This window comes from Capra hircus, chromosome 22 (assembly GCF_001704415.2).
Source record: "Capra hircus breed San Clemente chromosome 22, ASM170441v1, whole genome shotgun sequence".
NCBI classification, from domain to species: Eukaryota; Metazoa; Chordata; class Mammalia; order Artiodactyla; family Bovidae; genus Capra; species Capra hircus.
This window is the reverse complement of record NC_030829.1, coordinates 6,376,093-6,400,402: the sequence shown is the minus strand read 5'-3', so window position 1 is coordinate 6,400,402 and position 24,310 is coordinate 6,376,093. Positions and strand designations below refer to the sequence as shown.

Here is a 24,310-nt window from a genome sequence, read left to right as displayed (position 1 = left end):
GTCACTTGATCAAGGCCATAGATTTGAATTCAGCCCTGTCTGGCTTCAAAGTTCAGTCCTTTCTACCATGCAGTCTTGCGGTTGGGGGGATGGGTGGGTGGTGAGGCTATCTCTTTTTATACTGTGTGGGCACTTGGGATTGTAACTTATTTGGGGGCACAACCGTGTCTCACCAGCCCCAGAAGCTTCTCCATGAAAATTTCTAGAACTGAGCCACCTTTGAAAGCTTCCTGGAAAGATACCGAGGTAGAAAAGGGTCAGGCCTGGAGAACTGGCCCCATGAGAGCTGACTCTATTCCATTTAGTAATATTTAACTGTTGAATTATTTACCTGTGTTATGAGTTCCTAGGTAAGGACCACCTATCAATCTTTTTGTTTTCGTGTGTGTGTGTGTGTTTGTGTATGTTGGGGGTGGGTAAGATCCTCAAAGCTCTTTTCTAGGTAATTTTTAGAAACTTACAGATTGCATTGGATATTTATATGCACAAAAATGATGAGTGCAGTGGAGAGTGTAACCCATCTAATTTTGCAGAAGAGCAGCAACTCCGCTTTAGATTTAGAAACCCAGCTGCAGCTCCGTGTGCCTCCACTGAGGGTGGGGGCAGAAGTTACAGTCAATACACAGAATACTTTGCTCTGTGCGTAGCTATCTGTGATCTCTCGAGCTTTCAGTGCAGTCTGACCCATTTCGGAGCCTCTGGTTCCCAAGTGCGTCGTGCTGTCTTGATAACACCAGGTATGGTTGGATTGGCTAGGTTGACGTGTGTCCGTCAGTGTAGGGATTAAGGTGAGGCCAGAGCTGCGTCCAGGACGCTCAATTGAAGGAGGCGCTTGCAGGAATCCGAGCACTCTTGCCCCACTCAAATCCTAGCCCGGGTGTCCACTGTGCGTTTCTCACAACTCCAGTGGGTGAAAACGCCCGGGGCGAGTTTACCTGCCTTCTTCTCCCCTCCCCTCCCAGACACGCAGGAGAGCCCGGAGGACCTCCTAGTCCTGTTCCTCGGCTCGGCCAGCGAGGTCGATGTCCAGGTGACCGTGTACGTGTGTCCGGCCCAGGCTCGGTGCGGAAGACATAGAGGAGTTGCGTGTGACCGGTGTTAGGCCGGGCGGGTCCATATCCGGGTGGACCCAGTGGGTGGGGCCGCTCCTCCCGCCAGGTCCCGAGGTGGGTGCGGGGGTGGGCAGTGACGCGCGGAGATTCCCTTTCGCACCTTCCCATCGAGAGGGGGCGGCAGGGTGTGGATTCCGGGCGTGCCCACCCTGCGGATCGGCTCCGAGAGCGCCCCGAGCCCCGGGCCTGAGCGGCCCCGCGGACTGGCAAGCAGATCAGGAAGACCTGGAGGAGGGCTGGCCGAAGCGGCCACCCGCTCCGAACTTGCCAGGGAAACTAGTGCGGAGGGAGGGGCCGGGGCCGCGACGGGGGAGGGGCGGCCGCAGCTGCATCCAGCCCCTTTGGCTTCCTTCCCAGCGCTCCTCGCCTCCTCCTCCTCTTCCTCCTGTATGAGTCAGGCGTTTCCCGGGGATTTGGAGCAGCCACGCGCGGCCCGGGCTCCCGGAGCTGTAGCCGCCGCCGCGCCAGGAGCCCCAGCGCCGGGGCCGCCACCGCGGCGGGCCCCCGCGTCCCGGGCGCGCACGGACCATGGAGAGGGCAGCCCAGGGCGCGGAAAGCGGCGGGGGCAGCAACAGCAGCAGCCGCAGCAGCAGCCGCGCCACCTCGGCGGGCTCCTCGCCCTCCTGCTCCCTGGCGGGCCGGGGGGTCTCCGGCAGGTCGGCGGCCGCCGGGCTCGGAGGCGGGGGCAGCCGCAGCAGCCCGGGCTCGGTAGCCGCTAGCCCGAGCGGGGGCAGCGGCCGGCGGAGGGAGCCGGCGCTCGAGGGCGTGCTCAGCAAATACACCAACCTCCTCCAGGGCTGGCAGAACAGGTAACGCGCCCGCCGCCCGCCCCTCCCTGCGCGCTGCTCGGTGTGACTGTGAGTGTGTGCGCGCGCGATCGGGCCGCCGGCTAGCTGGGGCGGCCTCGGCACCCGGGCCCACGCCGCGTCCCCGCTCCCCTGGGTGCGCCGCGACCCCACCCCGGGCCCACATCGCAGGGGCGGGGAAGGAAGGAGAGCCTTGGCACATGCAGGGACCGGAGCGACCGGCGAGCGCGCTGGTCCCCGGGCCCTGCCGGCTAGCGGCTTCCGGCACCGTTGGAGGAGGACTGAGAGCGGGGGGCAGAGGGGCGTGCGCGATGCCTGTACGTAAGCGCTGGCCCCATCACGCCAATTCTGTCTGGATCCTAGTTCATTTAAAACTTTGTTGTTTAAAGACGCCACCACCCCCAGAAGTCAGCCAGTTATCCTCGGCAGTTTCCGGGGCGCGCTAGCCCCTCGCCCTGTTGGTGGCCGAGAGACTCCGGTCTCTGCGACGGAAGTTTCGTGTTGTTTTTTCTTTGACACTCTCTCCCCTTTCGAAATGGGCAGTTCGCTGTTTAAGTTGTTTTCTCCCTTAAGGTGTCTCCTGAAGTTCCCTGCTCACTCTGCTCTCCCACTTGGGACACGTGGAAGGAGGGGTGTTAGGGCAAGGGGTCGCGGTGTGTGTGGACCGAGGCAGTAAGGAACCCTTGAGAGGAGCAGATGGGGCTCTGCGTTTATGTGTAGGTGTGTGTGTATAGTTTTTCAAAAACAAGTCAAAAATACCAATATCCACGCAAGGAGAGTGGGGCTTTTTGGAGAGTTTGTTGATGAGATCTGTGTCAGGTCCTTAATAGCCCTTGAATATGAGGTCTTGTGGTTCTTAAGGATGCTTGGGAACACGTGTACACCCGTGGCAGGTTCATGTTGATGTGTGGCAACACCAATACAGTATTGTAAAGAAAAATGAAGTAAAATTAAAAAAAGAAAAAGAAAATCACCACCACCAAAAAAAAAAAAAAAAAAAAAAGGGTGCTTGCGAGATTTGCATCACATCCCGGGAGCTATTGCTTATCTCTGCTAGTGACTAGAGCACTTGGCGGTCTCTTCCTCTGTAAGCCGCAGAATGTCTCCAGCTGAAACTGCAGGCAGTTATTTACATGAAGCTCTACTAGGGGAAAGTGTTAGTGGATCCGTTTTGTCTGGACTCTTTGCTACCGCATGGACTGTAGCCCGCCAGGCTTCTCTTTCCATGAACTAATTCAGACAAGAATACTGGAGTGGGTAGCCATTTTCTTCTCCAGAGGATCTTCCCGACCCAGGGATTGTACCAGGGTCTCCTGCGTTGCAGGTGGAGAAGGGTGACTTCCTAAGTAAGGAAACTGAGTTGATGTTGTAGGCAGAGAACTTTCCCCAGAGTTTCCTTGGAGATCTACTACTGTGTTAAGGGAAGCTGCACCTTAACTTTGGGATCCTTTGATTTCCCAAAATAGCCCCAGTGTCAGTTCTTGAAAGCTGAAAAGGAAATAGGTAGAGTGCCAGAGAGGAGGCAGATGAGAGGACGGAATCTGATTTCAGGTCCTGGTAATTGCCTTGTTAATGGCACCTGGCTGTGCCTTGCTTGTGTAGCATTTGGTTTGTGTGTTGGACAATCACCTTTAATTCTTTTTTTTTTTTTTTCCCCTGAAGTAATTTATGAAGCCAACAGAGCTTTTACCCTGGATTAGTTATTTCACTTGGGGATGGCATTTTTCCTGCAGTATATATTAAAGGATTTGTTCTTTGGAGTGGATTTAGGGGAAATTGGAGTAACTCATGCTTTTGTGTAATTAAATCCTCTGGAGTATTTAGGTTGAAGCCCAGATTGAGAAGAAGCAAAATTTATAACAATAATAATACTACTAACAGCAACAACAACATATACTTGATTGCAGGCTACACAGGTGAAATGTACTGTGTATACTGCAGAAGTCTCATCTGTATTGAATTTGTTTACTGAGGGTTATAGCTGGCTGCCACTGTTTGTTCTTACCACAGTAGACGCATTTGTCTCAAAGCCTACCATTGCCTTCAAAAGCATTGTCTCTCCCTAGTGGTCAGTGTCTCATTGGGGTTTGTTTCCCGCTGTGGCCGAGGGTGCATCAGTGATCCGGAGAACATCTGTGATGGCTGTGTCCGCATGCTTCTCCCTCCTCAAGGGGTTTTAGAAAGGAGGATCTGGACCAGTGAAAAGGAACAGGGAAGAGAACAAAGATGGAAACTTTGAAAAATATTCGCTCATCCATTTATTTATTCAGGCACTATTTTATGGAGGCCCTGCTGTGTGCCAGGCACTGGGTCAGCAACTTTGGAGCTCCTGCTGTGTGCAAAACACATAGGCATCTTTTCATCATGTAGTGGAGGGGGTCACAGGATGCAAAAGTGGAAGGAAACCTCACCCCCACCCCCCAGGGGAACGCCTTGGTGTGAGTAGTTGGGCTGAGTCAAGCTCCCTGCATTTGGGGGCCTCATGGCATGTTCCTTTGCGGGTTTTTTTTTTTTCTTCTTCTTCAAATTGTCTGCAGCTAATGATGGATCTCCAGCCACGAAGTCCTTGGTGAGGCTGCTGTCTGTTGGTAACACACCAGCCACCCACCAATAGTTTTCACCCTGGTGTCTGCTTGCACATCCCCAAGTTGTTGTGAAGCTTGTATTTTAACATTCAGTATCATATTCTGCCTTAATTTATTTGTAGTGCTCTTATCCTCATCTGCAGTCCCGAGGAAGGCATTGTGGCCAGAATACAAGATCGGTGACATAAAGGGGGATGGCAGGAGGGAAAGCTACACGTGTGGGACTCGCCTAGGAGAGCACGCCCAGGACACTTGGCGCTCTTGTTGGCTGAGAGGGTGCCACGTAATCAGAGTGCGGTGGGGAATCCCCGTTAAGGAGTTTCTGTAATCCATTTAGTATAGTTTTTTAAAGGAAATATTTCAGACATTATAGCATGGTAGAGATTTGTAGGATGGCAAGAAAAAGTGCTTGCATTCTAACTTGCTTCAGTCATCTCTGATTCTGTGCAACCCATGGACTGGAGCCCCACCAGGCTTCTCTGTCCGTGGGATTTCCCAAGCAGGAATACTGGAGTGGGTTGCCATGCCCTCCTCCAGGGGATCTTCCTGACTCAGAGATCAAATCCTTGTCTCACACCGCCTGCATTGGCAGGTGGGTTCCTTTCCATGAGCACCACCTGGGAAGCCCCATTAAACGTAAATACCTCTAACAAATAAACACAGTTTCAGAAGGAGGTAGGTGCTCATAGATTAAACATTTATTTAGGGAATTCGTTGGTGGTCCAGTGGTTTGGAGTCCATGCTTCCATTGCTGCGGGCCTGGGTTCGGTTCCAATTTGGGAAATTAGGATCCCACAAGCAACAGGGCATGGTAAATATACATTTATGAAAGTTTGGAAGTGTGAAAGTGTTAGTCACTTAGTCATGTCCAACTCTTTGTGATCCCATGAGCTCCTTTGCCCGCCAGGCTCCTCTGTCCATGGGATTTCCCCGGCAAGAATACTGGGGTGGGTTGCCATTTCCTTCTCACATATATATGAGATATATATCATATATATATATCAATATACAAAAAAGATGGTGAAATAAAGACATGTATTTGTGGAAATTTGTGTGGATCTAGTGTCTTTGCGGATATTCACATTTTAATCTAGCGCACGATCTTTTCACCTGCTTTTTGAGTTTCATGGAGTTTTCACCCTGGAGTGAGTGTACCAGGGGGAGAGTAAACCCCAGAGACTGGGGAGAGTCAGGCAGATGCCATATCACACGTGGCCTTGTAGGCAGGGGAAGGATTGAAGACTGTTCCAGTTTCACAGAAGGATTTTAGGCAGGGAGGTGACCCGGTCTGCGACTTTCAAGAGCTTACTCTGGCTCCTGTGTGGAGATGAGAGTTTTCAGGAGCAGATTAGGAAGCAGAGAGGAGCGCAGCGTGGCGGTCCAGGCAAGAAATGCTGGGGGCTTGGACTCTGGGGCCAAGGGAAACGGAGAAAGGGACAGATCTGGAGTGGGGAGGGGGGACATGGCTGATGGATTGGATGCTGAGGTGAGCGAGCAAGAGGGGCCAAGGATAGCATAAACTTTTTAAAAATTGAAATATAGTCGATTTACAATGTTGTGTTTCAGCTGTACAGAAAAGTGATTCAGTTTTCAGTTCAGTCGCTCAGTTGTGTCTGACTCTTGTGACACCATGAATCGCAGCACACCAGGCCTCCCTGTCCATCACCATCGCCCGGAGTTCACTCAGACTCACGTCCATTGAGTCCGTGATGCCATCCAGCCATCTCATCCTCGGTCATCCCCTTCTCCTCCTGCCCCCAGTCTCTCCCAGCATCAGAGTCTTTCCAATGAGCCAACTCTTTGCATGAGGTAGCCAAAGTACTGGAGCTTCAGCTTTAGCATCATTCCTTCCAAAGAAATCCCAGAGCTGATCTCCTTCAGGATGGACTGGTTGGATCTGCTTGTAGTCCAAGGGACTCTCAAGAGTCTTCTCCAACACCACAGTTCAAACGCATCAATTCTTCGGCGCTCAGCTTTCTTCACAGTCCAACTCTCAAATCCATACATGACCACAGGAAAAACTATAGCCTTGACTAGACGGACCTTAGTCGGCAAAGTAATGTCTCTGCTTTTGAATATACTATCTAGGTTGGTCTTAACTTTTCTTCCAAGGAGTAAGCGTCTTTTAATTTCATGGCTGCGGGCACCATCTGCAGTGATTTTGGAGCCCAAAAAAAGTCTGACACTGTTTCCACTGTTTCCCCATCTATTTTCCATGAAGTGATAGGACCAGATGCCATGATTTTCGTTTTCTGAATGTTGAGCTTCAAGCCAACTTTTTCACTCTCCTCTTTCACTTTCATCAAGAGGCTTTTGAGTTCCTCTTCACTTTCTGCCATAAGGGTGGTGTCATCTGCATATCTGAGGTTATTGATATTTCTCCCAGCAATCTTGATTCCAGCTTGTGCTTCCTTCAGCCCAGCGTTTCTCATGATGTACTCTGCATATAAGTTAAATAAGCAGGGTGACAATATACAGCCTTGGCGTACTTCTTTTTCTATTTGGAACCAGTCAGTTGTTCCATGTCCAGTTCTAACTGTTGCTTCCTGATCTGCATACAGATTTGTCAAGAGGCAGGTCAGGTGGTCTGGTATTCCCATCTCTTTCAGAATTTTCCACAGTTTATTGTGATCCACACAGTCAGTCTTTGGCATCGTCAATAAAGCAGAAATAGATGTTTTTCTGGAACTCTCTTGCTTTTTCCATGATCCAGCGGATGTTGGCAATTTGATCTCTGGTTCCTCTGCCTTTTCTAAAACCAGCTTGAACATCAGGAAGTTCACGGTTCACGTATTGCTGAAGCCTGGCTTGGAAAATTTTGAGTATTACTTTACTAGCGTGTGAGATGAGTGCAATTGTGCGGTAGTTTGAGCATTCTTTGGCATTGCCTTTCCTTGGGATTGGAATGAAAGCTGACCTTTTCCAGTCCTGTGACCACTGCTGAGTTTTCCAGATTTGCTGGCATGTTGAGTGCAGCACTTTCACAGCATCATCTTTCAGGATTTGAAAGAGCTCAACTGGAATTCCATCACCTCCACTAGCTTTGTTCTTAGTGATGCTTTCTAAGGCCCACTTGACTTCACATTCCAAGATGTCTGGCTCTAGATTAGTGATCACATCATCATGATTATCTGGGTCGTGAAGATCTTTTTTGTACAGTTCTTCCATGTATTCTTGCTACCTCTTCTTAATATCTTCTGCTTGTGTTACGTCCAGACCCTTTCTGTCCTTTATCGAGCCCATCTTGCATGAAATGTTCCCTTGGTATCTCTAATTTTCTTGAAAAGATCTCGAGTCTTTCCCATTCTGTTTTTTTCCTCTATTTCTTTGCATTGATCGCTGAAGAAGGCTTTCTTATCTCTTCTTGCTATTCTCTGGAACTCTGCATTCAGATGCTTGTATCTTTCCTTTTCTCCTTTGTTTTTCACCTCTCTTCTTTTCACAGCTATTTGGAAGGCCTCCCCAGACAGCCATTTTGCTTTTTTGCATTTCTTTTCCATGGGGATGGTCTTGATCCCTGTCTCCTGCACAATGTCACAAACCTCATTCCATAATTCATCAGGCACTCTATCTATCAGATCTAGGCCCTTAAATCTATTTCTCACTTCCACTGTATAATCCTAAGGGATTTGATTTAGGTCATACCTGAATGGTCTAGCGGTTTTCCCTACTTTCTTCAATTTAAGTCTGAATTTGGCAATAAGGAGTTCATGATCTGAGCCACAGTCAGCTCCCGGTCTTGTTTTTGCTGACTGTATAGAGCTTCTCCTTCTTTGGCTGCAAAGAATATAATCAATCTGATTTCAGTGTTGACCATCTGGTAATGTCCATGTGTAGAGTCTTCTCTTGTGTTGTTGGAAGAGGGTGTTTGCTATGACCAGTGCGTTCTCTTGGCAAAACTCTATTAGTCTCTGCCCTGCTTCATTCTGTATTCCAAGGCCAAATTTGCCTGTTACTCCAGGTGTTTCTTGACTTCCTACTTTTGCATTTCAGTCCCCTATAATGAAAAGGACATCTTTTTTGGGTGTTAGTTCTAAAAGGTCTTGTAGATCTTCATAGAACCGTTCAGCTTCTTCAGCGTTACTGGTTGGGGCATAGACTTGGATTACTGTGATATTGAATGGTTTGCCTTGCAGATGAACAGAGATCATTCTGTCGTTTTTGAGATTGCATCCAAGTACTGCATTTCGGACTCTTTTGTTGACCATGATGGCTACTCCATTTCTTCTGAGGGATTCCTGCCCGCAGTAGTAGATGTAATGGTCATCTGAGTTAAATTCACCCATTCCAGTCCATCTTCGTTCGCTGACTCCTAGAATGTCGACGTTCACCCTTGCCATCTGTTTGACCACTTCCAATTTGCCTTGATTCATGGACCTGACATTCCAGGTTCCTATGCAGTATTGCTCTTTACAGCATCGGATGTTGCTTCTATCACCAGTCACATCCACAACTGGGTATTGTTTTTCCTTTGGCTCCAACCCTTCATTCTTTCTGGAGTTGTTTCTCCAGTGATCTCCAGTAGCATATTGGGCACCTAATGACCTGGGGAGTTCCTCTTTTGGTATCCTATCATTTTGCCTTTTCCTACTGTTCATGGGGTTCTCAAGGCAAGAATACTGAAGTGGCTTGCCATTCCCTTCTCCAGTGGACCACGTTCTGTCAGACCTCTCCACCATGACCCGCCCGTCTTGGGTTGCCTCGTAGGCATGGCTTGGTTTCATTGAGTTAGACAAGTCTGTGGTCCTAGTGTGATTAGATTGACTAGTTTTCTGTGAGTATGGTTTCAGTGTGTCTGCCCTCTGATGCCCTCTTGCAACACTTACCATCTTACTTGGGTTTCTCTTACCTTGGCGTGGGGTATCTCTTCATGGCTGCTCCAGCAAAGCACAGCCGCTGCTCCTTACCTTGTTTTAGATATGTATGTATATATATATATATATATATATATATATATTTAATGTTCGCTTCCATTGCAAGAAGGATAACTCTTGAGTGTGTAGGCTGGGAGGTTGAGGCATCCTTTATGGAACCCAGGGTCACAGGGGACGCACCTGCCTGTGGGTCGGATGGCGGACGACCAAGAGTTCTGTTTGCGCATGCTCAGTTTGCGAGGGGCAAATCTAGCATGGACTTGACAGTATGAACTCTCATGTGCCCTAAGGCTGAGTTTAGTCTTCGGCCAAAACGGAACTGCTTTGGGGCTGGTTTTAACATCTAGTGTTTTAGGGGAAATAATTTCTTATCGGATCTGGGAAGTGATATTTAAATATTTGAGGGTTTTCATCACCATTCAGTTTTTGATATTTGGAGGAAAAAAGACTGCAAATGTGGAGCCAGCCTCTAATTCTTTCTTGGGTGATCGGTGAGGTTGTGGGAACTCAGGAAAACACTGAAAGGCAAATCTTGAATAGGACGAAGAGGACGAGTACTGGCTTACGAAAACCTCAGGCCAGTGGACACGCATTTGGACAGTTAGAGCAGTGCGGACTCTGGGTCAAGTCCTGGCCTCAGTATGGAGCACACCTCTTGCCTTGGGCCAGCTCCCTAATTGCCCTGGGCTTCCGCTTTCCCGCTTGCTTAAATGTTGAAGACAGTGTAACCTCTGCTCTTTCCTTCAGTTCAGTGTGGGGATTAAATGAAGACCCTGATGTATAAGGGGCTGAGAATAGTTCAGGATCTCGGCTATTCTTGGATCTTCAATTTGCCCCTACTTTAGCGGACCTTTTCCAGCCCATAAAACTCTTGGTCTCTTTTTTGCATGCTGTGATGGCTCTGGGGTTCCATTAGCATAATTATCACAGAGTTCTTTGCAGAGAAGATGATGGGTTCTTTGAGGGGCAAGAGGTTATTTAAAACTTGGAACCAGGCATTTACGTTTCTGTTGGAAGTGACTTCCTTCCTCCTCCAGCCTCTAAACCCCGTCTCCCTGTCATGCTTTTCTCCTCCTTAACCCTTACCACCAGCTGACACGCTCTGTAGTTTACTCTTTTGTCTTTCTGCACTAGGTATTAGCTCACTGAGGACAGAGAGTAATTTTGCTTGTCTTGTTCTCTGCTGTATCCCTAGAGTCTAGGACGTGGCATATAATAAAGGTTCAGTAAGTGTTACCAAATGAGTTAGCAAGTAAATGAATGACAGAAAAGACAAGCCAGGATTTAGTTCTGTTTTGGCCAGCGTTTACCACTGTTATTGTAATTCTTAACTCTACCTGCTTATAGATTTGTCCTTGAGTTAGTGTGTTTATCATTTGCTCTGTTCTCTGCAACATGTCTTCTGGGTCAGCAGACATGCCCATCCTGACCTCAGACCCACCACAACCCACCCAAGATGGACCTTTAGGAACCAGATATCCAGGGCTTGCTTTTCACTTGATCTGTATTAACATACTTTGAGAAGACAGTGTTTAGCTCCTGGCATAATTTCCCAGGGTTTGGGGGCCACTTGGCCCGTTTAGCAAAGTCAGTAGAGGCATATATTAACTTCAGAAGTAATACTGCATGAAAATGAATGCTTTTTGAGAATTCCAATAGTTTTAGAGACAATTGGTGGTGATACCAGGGTTGAGAATCACTGTTCTGGTTTAATGTTCTTGTCTCCTCGTGCTCCGAAGGATTTGCACATCTTGCTGTCTGGGTTGTCAGATTGTTCTGACTCCCCACTTACATTGTTTAGGGACATTAGATGGCTTCATTGACAATAATTATAAAAGAAGATTGCTTAGATTACAAAGCTGCATATTATTTCTATGTATTGTATGTAATATATACAACTATATATGTATAAAATATACAATAATATATGCATAGAATGTTATCCTATATAATATATACAAGGGGAAGAGGGCATGGGAGGATGAGATGGCTGGATGGCATCACTAATGTAATGGACATGAACTTGGGCAAACTCCGGGAGATGGTGAGGGACAGGGAGGCCTGGCGTGCTGCAGTCCATGGGGTTGCAGAGTCTGACACAACTGGTGACTGACAACATTATATTGTATATGTTTTGTACTATAAACCTATATGTATATAACACATTATATATAATATATGTAATGTATGCCATATGTTAATCACGTCCTGTGGGATTGGCTGTCCTCTCACCCCTGCCTTTTTAAAGTGTACATGTATTTGATATTTATATCAAATGGGCTTCCTTGGTGGCTCAGATGGTAAATAATTTGCCTGCAATGCAGGAGACCCAGGTTCGATCTCTGGCTCAGAAAGATCCCCTGGAGGAAGGTATGGCAGCCCACTCCAGTATTCTTGCCTGGAAAATTCCATGGGCAGAGGAGCCTGGCAGGCTACAGTCTACGGGGTCTCAAAGAGTCGAACACAACTGAGTGACTAAAACACACACACATGCACGTGCGTGTGCATACTTGTGCACACACCCTGAATGGTTATTTTTTTCCCCTAAGATGAACGTGCATCCATTGTGCCATTTGAAAATGTTATCGAGGAAAAGGAAAGCTGCCCATACCTTCCCACATAATCTCTGAATAACTGAATTTTTGAGGGTAAATTTTAAGTCTTATATATTCATTCAGAAAAATACACAACTCCTGAAAATACATAGTTCAGTGAATTTTCATGCACAACCAGATCAAGAAAAAGCAGCCCCTTCATCCCATCCCTTACTGTCATCCCTGACCCCTGTAGGCGCCCCTATTCTGACTCCCAATACCGTATATTAGTTAGGCCTATTTTTAAATTTCAGATCGTGATGTGATCTTTTATGTCTGGCTTCTAAGCCCCATTCATGTTGTGGTCTGTTTATTTCCATTGCTGTTTGGTATTCTGTTGTATGAATGTACAAAATATATTTGTACCTATTGTAGATTGACATTTGAGTTCCTCCCAGTTTTGGGCTCATGTGAATAGTTTTGGGAAATACATGCATACCTGTCTGTGGGTGGTACCTAGGTGTGGAGGTGTTACAGGTGTCCCACTCACGAGAGGCATCCAGAGAGTTTTCCATAGTGGCTGTGTCTGTTAGTATGCCACCAGAAATGTGAGCGAGTTCTAGGTGCTCCACAGACTCGTCCATACTTGACATTGTCTGTTTTCTTTGTAGCCAATCTGGTGGGTGTGTGGCGGTATCTCCTTGTGATTTTAATTTGCCCTTTCTGATGGCTAATGAAGTTATTAGCTTTCTAATATCGGCTTTTTTCTTATTAAATTGTGGAATTTCCTGTGTGTTCTGGGTCTGAGTTCACTGATAGGTTTCTGCACACATGGGCACAGGTGTTCTATATGCAGAGAAAGCAACTTCTTTCATGCCGTGGTTTGCGAGTTCATCTCTTACTAGTGTCTTGATAAACACAGATTCTAGATTTTAATGTGGTCACATTGTCAATGTTTTCCTTTTACGGTGGGTTCTTTTTGAGCCCTGTTTAGGACATCTTTGCCTGTCTCGTGGTCATGAGATGGTCTGTGACGTTTTCCTGTTTTAAAATATTTACTTTTATCTGTGTATTTGGCGGTGCTGGGTCTCAGTTGCAGCGCATGGGGTCTTCTGTCTTTGCGGCGGCGTGCAGACTCTCTAGTCGATGTGCGTGAACTCTTCAGCGGCAGCTTGCAGGGTCTAGTTCCCTGGCCAGGGATTGAACCTGGGCCCCCTGTGTTGGGAGCGTGGAGTCTTATCCATTGGACCACTAGGGAAGTCCCTATAACATTTTGTTTTCATTAATTAATGAAAGCTTTCATTAATTTTATAATAGTGAATTAACTTCTCAGACGTTGGAGTTGATACCGGGGGAATGTGGGCCGCTGGCAGAAGCAATATGACCTTAAGGCTTCCAGTCTGTGTTAGTTTTCCTACGGCTCTTATAAAAAATGACCCCAGACTTGGTGACTTAAAACAACAGACATGTATTGTTTCATGGCTCTGGAGGCCAGAAGCCTGAGGTCAGTTTCACTGGATGGAAGTCAGGGTGTCGGCAAGGCCGTGCCCCCACCGGCTGCTCTCAGGGAAGGTTCTTCCTGCTCCTTCCAGCTCCTGCTGACTGCCAGCATTCCTTGGCTCGCAACTGCATCGCCCCAGTTTCTGCCTCTGTCTTCCTGTTTCCTTCTCCTCCCTGTGTGTCCGATCTCCCTCTGCCTCCCTTTAGAAGGACTGCTATGAGTGTGTTTAGGGTCCGCTTAGAGAATCCCTCATCTCAAGACCCTTGAGTTAATCAGCCCGCCATTAGGGCCTCCCAGGTGGCCAGCGGGAAAGAACCCGTCTGCCAGTGCAGGAGACCCAAGAGACAAGGGTTTGAGCCCTGGGTCGGGAAGATCCCCTGGAGGAGGGCATGGCAGCCCACTCCAGTGTTCTGGCTTGGAGAAGCCCATGGACAGAGATTCCAGGCTAGGGTCCGTAGGGTCGCAAAGAATCAGACACGACTGAAGCGACTTAGTATGTGCCAGACACTTTGCCGTATAAATCGACAGTCATAGGTTCCAGGAATTAGGATGTGAACATCTTGGGGGTGGGGAGTGGCGTTCCCGCGGTCATGAGTCCAAAGTGGTTCTTAAGCTCTTTGGCTCCCTTCTCTGTCCACCTTGCCTACCTTCCACTGGTTGCCATAGCGACAGCCATCTCTTTCAGGGGAGGGCACAGGTTGCTGTCATGAGTGTAAGTGGGCTTGTTAGGCCAGATTGGTGGGCTCATTCATCTCTGCCTGGACAGAGCCCTTGGGCAAGTATTAAGTAGGTAATATTGTGTGGAAAATTGTTTCTAATGCCCATGAGTAAAGCTAATTTCTTTTAACGGGCCAATCAGAGTTTCTTTGGGGTTTCTTTAAATACTAATTGAGCAATCAGTTTTGGAAGAATACATGTAATAATCTGTGCTTTCCATTTTGTCAGAATGACTCATTAGTCCAAAGACTTCTTTTTCAAGTCATAAGAAACATGCAATACGATAATCTTAGATGTTCCATTTGAATTTTGATACTTGTTTATAGCATATAACCACTGCGATTCCAATCCCAGTACTGACCCAAGAGAAATGAAGCTCACGTCCACACACAGACTTGTACATGAACAGCAGCTGGGTTTGTAACAGCCAAAAACTGGAAACCACCCAAACACCCACCTATGAGTAGACGGATAAGCAAAGTGGTATATTCACAGATACACTACGACTCAACAACAGAAAGAAATCCCGTATGAATGACTGATGTGGCAGCAAAGAGGACTAAACTCAGATCTTTCTGAGTTAAACAGACCAGACTCTGAAAAGGATAAGCTCTGATGGTTCCACCCACTGATACATGAAACCCAAAGAGACAAAATGAATTCATGGTGATAAAAATCAGAAACAGATTGCAAGGGAAGGGGATGGACTGGAAAGAAGCACAAGGAACCTTCCTGGGGCTGAATTGGTGGTCACTTTAGACCCAGTATACAGATGTTTCTCAGACCTTCCTCCCCCTGCGCTGGGCCAGGTGACAAACGGTTTTATCTGTGTAGTGGATGCTGGTCTCTGCTGGGTGTCCATCACATGGCCTGGCAGGGTGTGACCCATCAGATAACAGTTTGAGAACCCTGGGAGGAGAGGAGAGACGTGGGCCTTTGTGTCCTGAAAGCAGGATTGAGATGGTTGTGCTGGAAACGTGGGAGGCTCTCTGCATGTTTCCTCTGGGTGGCTCCTGATGAGTTTCGGGCCGGCCAAGACAGAGGTAGAAAGAAAGCCGTCCAGAATTTGGTGTTTGATAACCCAGACTTGATGGGATTTGGTCACAACCCAGTGCTGTATTTGTGCCTTGTGCAATGATACCAAGAACAACACTGCGATCAGGAAACGTGCACGATTCTCTTCTTTGAAGGCAGTTGAGTCACGAATAACTTTTTCACGCTGGGCGGTCGTTTCTAGAGGAATGTGTTTGTGTGTGGTTTGGTCCCTTTCTAGAAATCTTTTGATGAACATGTAACAAGTTGAAAGGCCCCGACATCAGTTTTTTTTTTTTTTTTGGCCGCACTGGGTCTTCGTTGCTGTGCACAGGTTTCCTCTGGTTTCAGTAAGTGGGGGCCACTGTCTGGTTGTGGTACGTGAGCTTCTCTTTGTAGTGGCTTCTCTTGTTGGCAGAGCACAGGCTCTAGGGCGTGTGGGCTTCGATACTTGGGGCACTTGGGCTTGCCGGCTCTACAGCGCAGGGCACAGGCTTAGTGGCCCTGAGGCACGTGGAGTCTTTTTAGAGCAGGGGGTCAATCCTATGTCCCCTGCGTTGGCAGGCAGATTCTTAACCACTGAACCACCAGGGAAGTCCCCAGCATCAGTTTTTAGTAACTCTTTCCCAGGATGTGTCAAGTGTTTAGGCAGTGCTGGTCACGTGGCCGGTGAACCACGAGCAGGGACTGGGAACCGCCCAGGACGCCATGGGATTCAGGTTCTCCCAAGTGCAAGTGGGACTCGGTGCTCTGTGTGAGTCCCTTGTTCCAGAGGAGTTAGGTGGATTAGGCGATGGGTACATCCCTGTGACGGTCACGCCGCCAGAACCGTGGTGGGCTGTGAACCGTGCAGGGAATGCCACCACGAAGGTTTTCCTGGGCCCTTTGTTGCTAACTAGAATCTAGACAGAAGTGGGAGACTTTCCAAGTCCTGCGTGACACACACACACTGCTCTGTGTGGAAGGGTCACACCCCACGTACTTGTTGAGGGCCTTGTGTGTAGATGCCGAACGCCGTGCGGTATAGCCAGAGAAATCTCTAATTCAAAGAGATGTGTGCACCCCACTGTTCAACAATAGCCAAGACATGGAAACAAGCTAAGTGTCTGTCAGCAGTTGAATGGATAAAGATTTGGTACATACGCATGATGGAATCTTTGCCATAAAACAATGAAATAATGCCATTGGCAACAGCAGGGATGGACCTCGAGGTGATCATACTAAGTGAGGTAAGTCAGACAGGGAAAGACAAATACTGTAGGGTATCACTTATACGTGGCATCTGAAACATGACACAAATGAACAAATTTACAAAACGGAAACAGGTTCACAGACATGGAGAACAGACTTGTGGTTGCCAGCGGGAGATGAAGGGAGTGATTGGGAGCCTGGGACCGGCAGATGCAAACTCTTATATGCAGGATGGATGAACAACAAGGCCCTACTGGATAGCACAGGGAACTAGATTCAATATCCTGCAACAAACCATAACACAAAAGACCATGCAGAAGAATATATGTGTGTTTAACTGAATCACTTTACTGTACACAGAAATAAACATGCGTTGTACATTAACCACGCTTCAGTTAAAGAAAATAAATAAATGCCCTGTGAGATGTGAGAGATGAAAGAAAACAGCACAGGTCCTGCCTTACAGGGCTGGCAGCCTGTAACAGGTGGCAGACTTTTCCCGTAAAGGGTCACACAGTTAATATCTGGCTTTGTGGGCTCCACAGTCTCCATGGCAACTCCTCTACTCTTCCATTGTAAACAAGCGGGTGTGTCTGTGTTCCAATAAAACTTTGTTTACAAAGACAGATGGTGGGCTGGATTTAGCCTATGGGCTGTGGTTTGACCATCCTTGGTCTGAAGTGACGTGCAGACCCCTTGCTCAGGTAGTCGGGGCAGCTGAGTGTGGTGGCTAAGGGTAAGGATTCTGCAGTCCAGCAGCCTGGGCTTGCACCCCAACCTTGCTGTTGACTATTAATACCTGTGTGGCCTTGGACCAGCTATTTAGCCTCTCTGTGCCTTGGTTTCTTCATCTGTAAAATGGGGATGTTACAGTGAGTGTGTCATAGGGTTGTTGGGATCAGCTGCCAGACTTCATGTAAAGGGCTTAGAATAGGGCATGGCACATGGGAAAGGAATGGCTACCCACTCCAGTATTCTTCCCTGGAGAATCTCATGGACAGAGGAGCCTGGCGGGCTACAGTTCATGGGGTTGCAAAGAGTTGGACACGACTGAGCGACTAACACTTCTATGATATGGGGTGGGGTGAGCAGTGGTAATGCTCCCCGAGAAGAAGCTCCAGGGGAGAGTCCCATCTCCACTTGCGGATAGCAGACAAGTGGCAGGAGAGGGGAGACCTAGGATCTTGAAGAGAGGGGTTCATTGTGCAGCCTGGGGCTTGGGGAGGGCTTCCCTGGTAGAAGCTCTGTGGGTACAAAGGTTGGGAGGTATGGAGTGAGGGAGATGGTTTGGTATGGCTGGAACTTGGGTGGTATGTAGGTTTGGCCAGGGACCAAACGGTAAAAGCAGCCCATGTTGGAAAAACCTGCTTCCTGAAGGACTCTCAAGCCACCGACAGCACAGGTCATAAAATGTCAGTGCTTTCAGAACCAGAAGAGATACCTCTGTGGGCCCAGGGGCCCTTGGATGCTTTAGATTTACAATTTAATCCCTAACATGAGATCAGAGGTGCTACAGGTCTATCCAGCCTCCCCTTCTTCTATAGTCATGGAGCCCTAGTTTTTAGCTGTATATGTGCTTTATCCTTGAGAAAACTATCTTTGCACTGCACATTCCCCCTTATAGGAAACAGAATTGTCACATAATAGTTTCCTGGAACCTCCTTTGTACCTTTCCCCCTTTTTTCTCTTTCTTAAAATAAAGACATGTGGCCAAAACTGGAATACAGATGTGATGGCTGGAATTGCAGCAGTCATCTTGAGTCTTTAGGCAACTGGAATGAAGGCCATAAAGACAGAAGGCACCTCTGAGGACTTTGTTGATCAGGAAAGTGAAAGTGTTGGTTGATCAGTCGTGTCTGACTCTGTGTGACCCCATGAACTGTAGCCTGCCAGGCTCTTCTGTCCATGGAATTCTCTAGGCAAGAATACTGGAGTGGGTTGCCATTCCCTTCTCCAGGGGATCTTCTCGACCCGGGGATTGAACCAAGGTCTCCTTCATTGCAGGCAAATTCTTTACTATCTGAGCCACTGGGAAGCCTCAGTTGATCACCTCACAAATCCTGGGCTACTATCTTCTGGAATTTTCTATGATGGACATAATAAGCCTCACTTTTAAGCCACTCTTCACAGCCAAATCTAACCCTGACTGTTGCAGGTGGGATCTCTATTTTGCAGGTGTAGAAACTGAGGCACAGAGTGACCTAAGTCACCTTGCTGGTAAATTGCGGAGTCAGGATTGGTCTGACTCTGGAGCTTGCTTTCTTTTCACCGCCCTGGAAGGAGCTTGGAGACCTTCTCCCCACTCATTTTATAGATGAGATCACTGAGGGCTTTGCCTCAGGGTAAAGCAGCCAGGCATTTCACTGCAAGGCAGTCATTGCTCAACATTATTCCTGTTCGCTCTCTCCAGCCCTGGCCTTCCCTGAGAAGGGCCCCTGTGCTGTCATTAGCGATTTTCTAGCCCAGCATCGAGTGGCATCTCTTTCTGTGAGTAGCTGATGTTTGGTGGGTTTTTCCTGGTCAGAAGCAGGCACTTTTTCGGGCTGTGTGTTCAGAACTTTCACCGCCTCGTCCCTTGCCTCCTGCAGCCCTTTGGAAGGTCTTTCCATGCCTGTCCTGTCCTGTCTTCACTCGGGCTCCCAGGACAGGCTGAGGGGGCTCTTGAACCCTGTGAGTCTTAGGAAGCTCTGGCCGGAGTCTTAATTGCCAGGGAGGCCTCCCAAATCCACACTCCCAAGTCAGAGTGTGGACTTTGGGTGAAGTGGGATCACATGTTTTGAATGCATTTTGCATTTGGGATTCTTATGTAGCTGGGTTCCACCCTATTACTAATGCCTTAAAAATGGGCCTCCCGACCCCTTTGGCGAACTTTACTTGGGCGAACTTTACAGAGCTTTACTGTGTACGTGTTCCAGCTGACTCATTTCATGGATTGAGCCTAAAAAATGGAGCTGGACAAAAGCCAGTTTGTGCTGTGAATGCTGTTGAGAGGGTATTGTTGCACCCATATTTTATATCTGTATCTGTATTGTACTGCGTTTTGTCACTTTTTATACTAGCAATATTCTTGTGGTCATTTTTATTCTCCTGGCTAATCTGCACCTTTTTCCTTTTTGTGAGAAGTCTGCCCTTGATACCTTGGCCCAAAGTGCGTTGTAACACTGTTTTAGTCATTTAATTAATTTGGAGTTTCCTATAACTGAAATTTTTGTTAAACATCAGTTTCTGTGATACCCTTGGAGTGAGCTGAAATTCAGGAAAAGAGTATTGAAAGCCAAAACTCTACATTTTTTTTTTCTCACATTTTTCTCACAAGATAGGATTGATATAAAAGTGCTTTAGAAAATCTCTATGTCAGAGAAACAGAACTAAACTTATGGAATCAAGCTTAAGCCTGGGGGAAGTCATCTTTTTGAACATAAGCGTAGCATAACCTAACTAGAAAGAGACTAAATCGCAGCTGCTTATGTCATGAAATTGAATTTCTGCTTATCTAGAACTGGCTTCCTTTTCCTTTCCAGCAATGTACCAGTTATTGGTATTCTTAGTGTTTTTTGTTTTGTTTATTTCCGTCTTTAGTTTTGCTTTTTTAGTCTGAAGCTATAAATTCCTTTTGAAAACTACAAAGTGTACATTTTGTACTAACTAAATATAACTTGTGATCTGATTTTGTGTGTGTGTGTGAATGACATTATTACGCCAGAAAATTTGTGTGCAGTCTATAGCTAACGGTACAGTATCCATGTTAATTGTTAGATTTTAATATTTGTACACTGAAGGATTTAGGGGTGAAGGGGCATTATTTTGGCAACTTATTCTCATGTGGTTCTGGAAAAATATATGTATAGAGAGAAAAGATAACTTTGTATCATTGTTGGAACTTTGTTAAAAGTTAGCAAGAATTTGTTTGGCCCCTTTTCCTTTTTTGGGCTGCACTGGGCCTTCCCTACTGTGGTCAGGCTTTCTCTAGTTGCAGCACGTGGAGGCATCTCCAGTTGTAGAGCATGGGTTCTAGACTGCGTGAGCTCAGTAGTTGCCCTATGTGGACTTAGTTTTTCTGTGGCATGTGGGGTGTTAGTTTCCTGAACTAGGGATCAATCTGCATCCCATGCATTACAAGGCAGATTCTTTTTTTTTAAAATATAATTTATTTATTTTAATTGGAGGTTAATTACTTTACAGTATTGTATTGGTTTTGCCATACATCAGCATGAATCCGCTGTGGGTATACATGTGTTCCCCATCCTGAACTCCCCTCTCTCCTTCCTCCCCATACCATCCCTCTGAGTCATCCCAGTGCACCAGCCCCAAGCATCCAGTATCATGCATCGAACCTAGACTGGCGATTCGTTTCAAATATGATATTATACATGTTTCAGTGCCATTCTCCCAAATCATCACACCCTCTCTCTCTCCCACAGAGTCCAAAAGACTGTTCTATACATCTGTGTCTCTTTTGCTGTCTCGCATGCAGGGTTATCATTACCATCTTTCTACATTCCATATATATGTGTTAGTATACTGTATTGGTGTTTCTTTCTGGTTTACTTCACTCTGTATAATAGGCTCCAGTTTCATCCATCTCATTAGAACTGATTCAGATGTATTCTTTTTAATGGCTGACTAATACTCCATTGTGTATATGTACCACAGCTTTCTTATCCATTCATCTGCTGATGGACATCTAGTTGTTTCCATGTCCTGGCTATTATAAACAGTGCTGCGATTGGGGTACACATGTCTCTTTCAATTCTGGTTTCCTCGGTGTGTATGCCCAGCAGTGGGATTGCTGGGTCATAAGGCAGTTCTATTTCCAGTTTTTTAAGGAGTCTCCACACTGTTCTCCATAGTGGCTGTACTGCTTTGCATTCCTACCAACAGTGTAAGAGGGTTCCCTTTTCTCCACACCCTCTCCAGCATTTATTGCTTGTAGAACTTTTGGATCGCAGCCATTCTGACTGGTGTGAAATGGTACCTCATTGTGATTTTGATTTGCGTTTCTCTGATAATGAGTGATGTTGAGCATCTTTTCATGTGTTTGTTAGCCATCTGTATGTCTTCTTTGGAGAAATGTCTGTTTAGTTCTTTGGCCCATTTTTTGATTGGGTCGTTAATTTTTCTGGAATTGAGCTGCAGGAGTTGATTGTATATTTTTGAGATTAGTTGTTTGTCAGTTGCTTCATTTGCTATTGTTTTCTTCCATTCTGAAGGCTGTCTTTTCACCACTTATCCTCAATGGTGAAAAATTGAAAGCATTTCCCTTAAAGTCAGGAACAAGACAAGGGTGCCCACTTTCACCACTACTATTCAACATAGTTTTTGAAATTTTGGCCACAGCAATCAAAGCAGAAAAATAAAAGGAATCCAAACCGGAAAAGAAGAAGTGAAACTCTCACTGTTTGCAGATGACATGATCCTCTACATAGAAAACCCTAGAGACTCCACCAGAAAATTACTAGAGTTAAGCAATGAATATAGTAAAGTTGCAGGATATAAAATCAACATGCAGAAATCCCTTGCATTCCTATACACTAATAATGAGAAAATAGAAAAAGAAATTAAGGAAACAGTGGGAAACAATCCCATTCACCGTTGCAATGAAAAGAATAAAATAGGAATATATCGACCTAAAGAAATTAAAGACCTATATATAGAAAACTATAAAACACTGGTTGAAGAAATCAAAGAAGACACTAATAGATGGAGAAAAATACCATGTTCATGGGTTGGAAGAATCAATATAGTGAAAATGAGTATACTACCCAAAGCAATCTAACAGATTCAATGCAATCCCTATCAAGCTACCAACTGTATTTTTCACAGAGCTAGAACAAACAATTTCACAGTTTGTATGGAAATACAAAAAACCTCGAATAGCCAAAGCAGTCTTGAGAAAGAAGAATAGAACTGGAGGAATCAACCTGCCCGACTTCAGGCTCTGCTACAAAGCCACAGTCATCAAGACAGTATGGTACTGGCACAAAGACAGAAATATAGATCAATGGAACAAAATAGAAAGCCCAGAGATAAATCCACGCACCTATGGACACCTTATCTTTGACAAAGGAGGCAAGAATATGCAGTGGGTTAAAGATAATCTCTTTAACAAGTGGTGCTGGGAAAACTGGTCAACCACTTGTGAAAGAATGAAACTAGAACACTTTCTAACACCATACACAAAAATAAACTCAAAATGGATGAAAGATCTAAACCTAAGACCAGAAACTATAAAACTCCTAGAGGAGAACATAGGCAAAACACTCTCCGACATAAATCACGGCAGGATTCTCTATGACCCACCTCCCAGAATACTGGAAATAAAAGCAAAAATAAACAAATGGGACCTAATTAAAATTAAAAGCTTCTGCACAACAAAGGAAACTATACAAGGCAGATTCTTAACCACTGGACCACCAGGGAGATTCCTGGCCTATTTTTATAAAAAGACTATGGGGCATGCAGCATATACTTCTTGGCTGAAGGTAGCATGTAGCCAATAAAAATTACCCAGTTTGCCTTAACTTTAATCTTCTCAAGTGGCCACTAAGGCAGCCATTCTGTGGTCTTCATCCACTACTTTTTGGAAGCTGCTTCAGGGGTGATAAGATAGACAATTCCAGGTGTTAACTGGTGGAAATTGTTCGTGCCTGTGAGCAGCTGTCCATGAAATTAGGTAAAGCTGCAGTATTTGCAGCTCGTGGAAAGAATGTTCAACCAAAGGCTTGGATGATTTGTGTGTTTATCCCTTTCCTGTTTAGTTGTTAGTTTTCTTTGCATGCCAACCATTTTGTTTTCCATCCATAAACAAGACGAAGTGGGAGGTATATTGCTTGTTCCCTCTGTGACATAGAAAGAATGAATTATCATTTATAACCACTTTAAACCTACAACTTTATTTAATAAATACATTCTGTTATCTAGAATTATGGTGATCTTTGTTGTAAAATTACCTGTAAGCATTCGTTGAATAAAGAGGACAAAGGCAGTGTGTCTTGGGAGTTTTGCGTGATGATGGACTTGCTTCTGGGAGCAGCAGCTCTGGGCTCACCTGATGGCCGTGACTTCGGGGCTGTAGATGAAGGCTTTGGGACTGGGTGTGGGCTGTTCTCAGACCTTTTCTCCTCTTCCGCTGGTTACCCTTCCACACTGTTGATTGTGTCCTTTGATGCCCAAGAATTTTCAAGTTGGATATAGTCCCGTTTGTCTGTTTTTGCTTTTGTTGCCCTTGCTTTTGGTGGCATAGTCAAGAAATCATTGCCAAATCCAATGTCATGAAACTTTTCTACTATATTTTCTTTTGGTATTTTATAGTTTTAGGTCTTATATTTAGATATTTAATCTGTTTTGAGTTAATTTTTGCATACAGTGTAAAATAAGGGCCCAACTTCATTCTTTTGGATGTGAATATCCAGTTTCCCCAATACCACTTGTTGAAGAGACTCTTTTTTTCCTGCTGAGTATTTTTGGCACCTTTTTCAGAGATCCTATGACCACATAGAGAACCACATGCTGTATGGGCTCTCTTGTCTATTTCATTGGTCCACTTGTCTGTCTTTATGTCAGGACCACATTAAGATGATCACTGTAGCTTTGTAATGTGTTTTGATATTAGAACTGTCAGCCTTGTTCTTTTTTAAAATTATTTTGGTTCTTCAGGGTCCCTTGAGATTCTGTATGAATTTTAGAATTTTCTATTTCTGCAAAAAAAAAATGCCACTGGGACTTTGCTAGGGTTTGCACTGAATCTGTAGATCACTTTGGCTGGTATGAGCTTCTTTAAGATAGTAAGTCTTAAAAAAATGTTAAGTCTTTCAATCCAAAGACATGTGGGTTAGCTTTCCATATATTTATATCTTCTTTAATTTCTTTCAGAAATGTATTTTTAGTGCATAAGGTTCTCACCCTTTTGGTTAGGTTTATTCTTCTAAAATTTTTTTTGACGTTTAGTTGATTTACAA

General features: G+C 45.8%; 1 protein-coding gene across 1 annotated transcript in view; it reads left to right on the top strand.

The window, feature by feature from the left end:
* OSBPL10 (oxysterol binding protein like 10) overlaps positions 1,491–24,310 on the top strand; it is a 323,310-nt gene continuing 300,490 nt past the window's right edge. The window contains exon 1 of the mRNA XM_018038204.1: positions 1,491–1,921. Coding sequence (XP_017893693.1) covers positions 1,641–1,921 — 281 coding nt within the window. The 5' untranslated portion in view covers positions 1,491–1,640. The remainder of the gene's footprint in view (positions 1,922–24,310) is intronic.